The 7045-nt window shown below is 34.1% G+C and overlaps 1 protein-coding gene across 2 annotated transcripts in view; it reads left to right on the top strand.

Annotated features, from left to right (window-relative positions):
* The window catches only part of URI1 (URI1 prefoldin like chaperone), a 32135-nt gene extending 29545 nt beyond the window's left edge, over positions 1-2590 (top strand). For both annotated transcript variants that reach the window (XM_045293650.1, XM_004704905.2), the window contains exon 9: positions 1088-2590. In XM_045293650.1, the coding sequence (XP_045149585.1) occupies positions 1088-1270 (183 nt within the window). In that variant the 3' untranslated portion in view covers positions 1271-2590. The remainder of the gene's footprint in view (positions 1-1087) is intronic.
* Positions 2591-7045: the final 4455 nt, after the last annotated feature.

Here is a 7045-nt window from a genome sequence, read left to right as displayed (position 1 = left end):
TTATCTCTATGCATCTATTTCTTCTGTGCTTCACAAACTGGAGAATCCAGCAGAAACAATAAGAAACAGAAACAAAGTGATAAGGGTAAACTAATACAAAGAAAACACACACGTTTGTATATGTGTAAGAAAAAACCACTGTCAGTATTTTAAAGGCCAGGGAAGAAATTCTTGTCACGGAACAAGCAAAAATACACACCTAGAACAATTTCAGGTTGGGTCAAGAGGGAGGTCAACTAACCACGTATCAGGTTCGAGTCATTATAATCTTGGGTTTCAATGATTTCTATCTGATAGTAAAGCTGTTTGAGATCCTTGCCTGTGGCTAGAGGGGATCTGCCAGTGGCTTCATTGGTTTTGGGCTCCTACTTTCCTCCATAGCCGTCCACAAATTGGGTGTTTGCAGTTTAGGCTCTGATCCTTTCCCCTTTGTCATCTTTGAAATCTATTATTGCCTTGTCTTGGGTCACACAGGCTGGTGTCCTTCTTCCATGTGGACTTAGTTGACTTCTCACTGAGATGGCTGCTTGTTTGAATACAAGCCTTTAAGACCCTAGACACTCTTCTGCTTGATAACCAGGCACTATCTGCTTTCTTCACAGAAAGCCTCATTTTTCACCCAGGGAATAGTTGGTGGATTCAAACTTCTGACCTTGTATTTAACAGACCAACTAGGGCTTCTCTGTGACCATCATAGGCTACTAGCTCATTCATTAACTGGTACATAAAACCTGAATTTGATACCTGGGTAGTATTTTGGGAGATTAATACATAATTTTTGATATCATGAATTGGATATATGAAAGCTGAAGCTTTATCCCAGAGAAAACATGTTTTTATTTCATATTTTTGTTTTCCTGCCTTCATACTCTAGAAATATACTTGTATTTGGGGCACAATTAAGAAATACTTTAAAAGTACTTGTTCTTTTAAACAAGTTATATTTTGATTGTCATTGTTTTATCTTTTATGTAAAGCTCTAATTTTGCTGAAAAGAAATTAGTCTAATTGATGAATACAGGATAAAGATGTTAAGAGCGTATTATTATTGCCATTTTATTACCTTATTCTGAATTTTCTCTTTTAGGCTTTTTCTGGAACTGTAATAGAAAAAGAATTTTTATCACCCTCCTTACCACCACACCCAGCCATTGCTCATCCTGTGCTCCCCACCATTCCAGAACGAAGAGAAGTTCTGTCAGAAATATCAGAAGAAACTACAAAGCGTGTTTCCAAATTCAAAGCTGCCAGATTGCAACAGAAAAACTAGATTCTGCCTTGGAAATGGTAGTTTACATCTGAAAGCCGAGTTTCCCTTTTGTTTAGACTATATATAGCAAAATATGTTACATGTGGCTTGAAATAAAACATTCTGGGTCAATATGGCATCGACTTCTCTTACCCTTATCAGTGATATTAAAAAAATTTAAGTAAATATTTGTCTACTTTAATATTGAATTTGTTTTGTTAATTCCCTAAATACTGTCAACACTCATCTGAGCTTGCCTTATGATGTAGTGGGAGCATTTCAGATGAGTTTAAAAGAATACTGTTCACATGTATTGTTTTTGTGTTTTGAACGAAATACAGGCAGTTTTGTACCAGCTGTGATGTCTTGAATACCATATGGACCATTTTAAAGAAACTTTAAAATTTTCAGATAGGTTCAACAATTATATTTCATTACTTGCTTTAGCATTTTAAATGCACTTTTAAAGAAAATCTACCTAGTTGTAGGTTTTGCCATTAGATGGCTATTTCAAAGCACCTCTTCCCTCTGAATGTGCTATAAACGCTTAGGCAGAAAGCGTCATGTACCCTGTGGGAAAGTCTGTGACTGGAAGAATGGTATTTTGTAAAATCTTTTTTTTTCCTTTTCCCCAAGTAAAAATTTTATGAACCATGCTTTCTAAAATCTTGTGAACTTTGATTCAGATTGGAATGCAGTTTATTTGTGTGTATGCTCCACACACCGCCCAATCAGTCCTTGAATTTGTGTAATTCAGGCATTACTCCCCTAATATGTATAGCTTTAACTGGAAACATGTTTTAGAGGGAAGAGGTAAGATGTCTACCAAAAAATAAAAATTTTATGTCAAGAATTCTTAAACTGTCTACATGTCATTCTCTTTGGTTACTTTCGTACTAGTAAATAGCTGAAGTAAAATATTTACTTTTTGCCAAACTATTTAAAAAGAAATTTATTCCAACATTGGAAATTGCACGGCAAGTGTAATCATTAGCTTGATGCATGCTAAAATGTAGCTTTTAAAAAGCAGTCTGCATTAGTACTAAAATAAGCCATCAATGCCAGTCCACCCTCTATTCATGGCTAAATAGTTAAAGGTTATTTATAGCTTCTTTAATGAATTCTTGCTTAAACAAAGTGAAATTATGTCCTAGAAAAGTAGAAGCTATTTGTAACTAGAACAGCATAACTGTAAAGTTTTTTATGAATATGTATTTTAATAAGGGGGTGAGATTTAATCCTTACTGGTTAATGGATAATCCAGAACAGGGGTCTGATTTTGAGAAATCACTTAAAAATGGAGGTTTTTTTCCTTTAATAAATTTTTATCAACTCTGCATATATTTTGTGGTTAGAAACAGTTTTTCACTTATCCCACCCCCCGCAAAACCCAAGAATTCCAATCCCACCACACAGTGGAGCAAGCTTTCCTGACTGTTATTCAGGTAAGCCTTTGGGGCTAGATTATTCCCCTCCCTTTACAAGTACAAAACAGAGCATCCTTTATTGTAGTGTTACCGTGGTCGTCTTTCAGAGAGTACTGTCGTTAAATATGGTTTCACGTTCATAAAATTTAGAACGTGATGTTTATGCAGTTCATGTTACTTCGTTCAAATAGATCTTTCCTCCTAGAATAAGATAATGGTAGAAGCAAAGATAACCTGTTTTAATATCTTTGGCTGAACCAAATATAATTGTACTGCCCCATATAGTCTCGGTGTTTAAAATTGTAACTTGAATTTACAGCTTTATTCTTTAAATTAAATTCAAGTTATGATGGGACAAAAATGAAATTGTTCTTCCATTGTAAAACAGGGCAGCACAGACCAAGAGATTTTTAAAGTGCTTATCTAAACTAATTTTAGAGCTATAGAAAAATTGCAAAAGTAGCACATTCCTTGTCCACCAGCACCACTTGGTGTTGAGTCAATCTGACTGGTGATCTCCCGTGTGCCACAAATAGAACTATATTTGAAAGCATTCTTATGACTGAGTTTTTAATAGTAGATGGTAACCAGGCCTTGCTTCCAAGGTGCCTCTCGATAGACTGGAACCACTCTGAATTGTTGGTTAGCTGCTGACCATGGTAATCATTTGCAACACATACATTTATTTTGTTTTTTAAAAAATTTTTTTAATCGTTTTATTAGGGCTCAAACAACTCGAAATCTCTAGGGATATACTCGACTAAAAGAACAAAAGATCTATACGGGGAAAACTACAGAACACTATTACAAGAAACCAAGAGCGGCCTCAGCAAATGGAGGAATGTCCCATGCTCATGGATTGGAAGACTCAATATAGTCAAGATGTCAGTTCTGCCAAAGGCACTATATAAGTTTAATGCATTCCCGATACAATTACCCCCATCTTTCTTCAAAGAAATGGAAAGACTGATTACCAACTTCATATGGAGAGGGAAGAAACCCAGAATTAGCAGAGAACTCAAGAAGGACACAGTGGGAGGGCTTGCTTTATCTGACTTTAGCACATACTATACAGCCACAGTTGTCAAAAACACATGGTATTGGTTCAATGAGAGATACTCAGACCAATGGAAAAGAACTGAAAGCCCAGAAATAAAATCTTTAGCATACAGACAATTGATCTTTGATAAGGGCCCAAAAAATATCTAATGGGAAGCAGATGCCCTTTTTAACAAGTGTTGCTGGAAAAAGTGGATTATTTACCTGCAGAAAATGAAGCAAGACCCTTATCTAACTCCATGCACAAGAATAAACTCAAGTTGGATCACAGACCTTGAAGTTAAACCCCAAACTACTAGGGCCATCAATGAGGGAATTGGGACCAACTTGAGAACTTTGGCACAGGGAATACATAGGCTATCAGAAATAGGGACGGACACAAACACAGAGGAGGCACAAATTGACAAGTGAGATATACTCAAGATAAAACACCTGTGTACATCGAAATAATTCACCAAGAGAGTAATAAGAGAGTCCACGGACTGGGAACACATACATTTATTTAGTCTTGCAACATCAGTCCAAAAACTTCCCCAAAGTTACTTCGATTCTGTCCTTTTCCATTTCCTTCATTGTGGGTGTTAGTCATTGGTTGAGTTCATAATTCATCTTGGGTTCTCTGGATTGTTCATGGAGCATGTGAAACAGTAATGTAGTTAAAAGAGTTGTAGTTTTGTAAGAAGATACACTTAGAAGTGTTTCTCCCTTTCCTGCTACCCTGTTCTCTTTCCTAGTTTCTTTCACTTCCCTAGTGTCCATAATTAATCTCCGTGGTTTCTTCTTTAAAAAAAATTGTTACTTTTATTTGCAGTATGTAACACATAAAATTGCACAGCCCAGCATACCAGAACAGTAAAGTTATCCCAGTAAACCCCCTTTGTGTATGTGGTTCTTCCCCCGCCTCCCACTTCATTGATTTTTGCATAATATTTTAAAATTTTTATTTGTTTTTAATTTTCATTTGTTTGCTATAATAGAAATTGATGTGACAGACATTGGTGTTCATATATCTATTCGTGCTTTTTTATATCTTTAAGGTAGAGAGTTTGTAGTATCATAAAGTATTTGTATTTGTTTAAAGACATGCCATACTGTTCTCTATAGTGGCCACAGTTCTGCATTCTCACCAGCAATGTATAAGTGTTTCAATCTCACCACATCTTTTTCTAACATTATTTTCTAGTTTTTAATTTTTAAAATTTTATTAAGAGTGTGTCAGTAGAAAGTGGTGTCATCATTGTTTTAATTTTTATTTCTCGTATAGCTAATGATTGTTGGCTGTTTGGAAGTCATCTGTAATAAATTGTCTGTTCATGCCTTGTACCCATTGTGCCATTTGTGTTTTTCTTATTAATGTGTTGTAGTTTTCTAATTAGCTCATAATCTGATAATCATTGCCAAATATTTCCGCCCCCCCCCCCCAATTTGTGGGTTCTTTTTTGACTTTTGATGAAATCTTTTGATGTGCTTAAAAAGCTTATGTTTAGAAGGTCACAGTCCTCTATTTTGTCAGAACTAGCCTATTTTGATTAGAGGCTGTATAATAGGTTTTGAAATATGGGAGTGTAGGGCCTCCTATTTTGTTTTTGCTTTTTAATAGTGTTTGTCCTGTGTTTCTTCCCTTTTCATGTGAAGTTAGTGATTATCTTTTCTTTGAAGAATCATGTTGGATAACAGTTGCATTGAGTTTATCAAGTTCTTTTGGTGATATTGACATGTTCACTATATTAAGTCTTACTATCCATGAACATGGGGCATTCTTCCATTTGTTTAAGTCTCTTGTTTTCATGTAGATGTATTTCATAGCTTTCTTTATATAAATCTGGTTAGATTTATTTCTAAGTATTTTTGACTTGTTATTGTAAGTAGTATTGTTATTTTAAATTTCTTTTTGGGATCCTCTTTGATTTATAAGAATACAGGTGATTTTTGTATGTTGTTCTTACAACCTGCTATGTTGCCAAATTTTTCAGTTAGTTCCAGCAATTTTTTATTGACTCTTTGGCTTTTCTATGTGTAGAATTATGTGATTTTCAAGTAAGAGAGCTTTGCTTCTTTGACAATTTGGATAGCTTTTTAGTATCTCTGATGTCATAGTTCTAAGACTTCAAGGACTGTATTAAATAGGAGTGGTGATAAAGGGCAACCCTGTCTGGTTCTTATTTGGAGGGGAATCATTTCAATTCTATTAAATGAGATGCTAGTTATTTGTTTTGCATATATACCTTAAATTATGTTGAAGAATTTCCTTTCTATTTGTTTTATTAACAAATATCTAGAATTGTTATCAAGAATTGTTGTTGAATTTTACCAAGTATCTTATCCACATAGATTGATATAATCATGTGGTTCTTTTCCTTTGTTTCATTTATATGGCAGATTGAATTGATCATTTAATATGGAACTGTTAATTGTGTTTCTGGTATGAATCCCACTTGTCTTATGATTTTAAAAAAATGTTTTGTTGAATTATGTTGAAAAAATGTACATCTATATTCATTCTGGTGATAGCTTTGCCTGGCTTAGTTAGGCATCATGCTTATACTTCATAACATTAGGTTAGTATATTATCATTTTCTGTTTTCTAAAATAGTTTGTGTAGGATTAATGTTAACTCTTTTCTGATTGATAGATTGGCAGAATTCCCCAGAAAAACCATCTGGTCCTGTAGTTTTTGATGTTGGGATCTTTGTAATGACCACATCTATTTTTTCTTTTGTTATAGGTCTGTTAAGGCTTTCTACATCAGTCTGTGTTAATTTAGGTAGATAATGCATCTCTCAAAATATACCCATTTCTATCATGTTTTCAAATTTGATGGAATATAATTTGTCATAGTACCCTTTTTATTTTGGTTGGTTCTGTTGCCTGTTCCATTTCTTGTTTATAATATTTGCCTTTTCTCCTCCTTTTGTTTAGTATCAATTTTGTTAATCCTCTCAAAGAAACAACTTCTTGTCATATTGATCTTTTTAATTTTCTTGTTCATTTATTTCTGCTCTTTATTATTTTCTCATCTTTTGTCTGAGGATTTGTTTTGTGGATTTTGTTCTAATTGTTTTAGGGGATGTGTTAAGGTTTATTTTTTTCTCTTTTTGCTGTGTGCACTTAGTTGCTATAAATTGTCTTGAGTACTAATTTTGATGCGTCCCAGAGATTTTGCTATATTTTCATTCTCATTTGTCCAACGAATTTTTAAATTGTGCTCTTCATTTATTCATGTGTCCAGTAGTTTTATAGTGAAGTGGTCTGTTTCTGTGTACTTTAATTTTTAATTGATCATCCTAGGGTTGATTTTTACAGCAGTGTG

The sequence above is a fragment of the Echinops telfairi genome, unplaced genomic scaffold (genome assembly GCF_000313985.2).
Source record: "Echinops telfairi isolate 266 unplaced genomic scaffold, ASM31398v2 ScPeMD7_2291;HRSCAF=2852, whole genome shotgun sequence".
Taxonomy (NCBI): Eukaryota; Metazoa; Chordata; class Mammalia; order Afrosoricida; family Tenrecidae; genus Echinops; species Echinops telfairi.
Note: the sequence above shows the minus strand (reverse complement) of the source record. Positions and strands in the feature narration are given on the sequence as shown.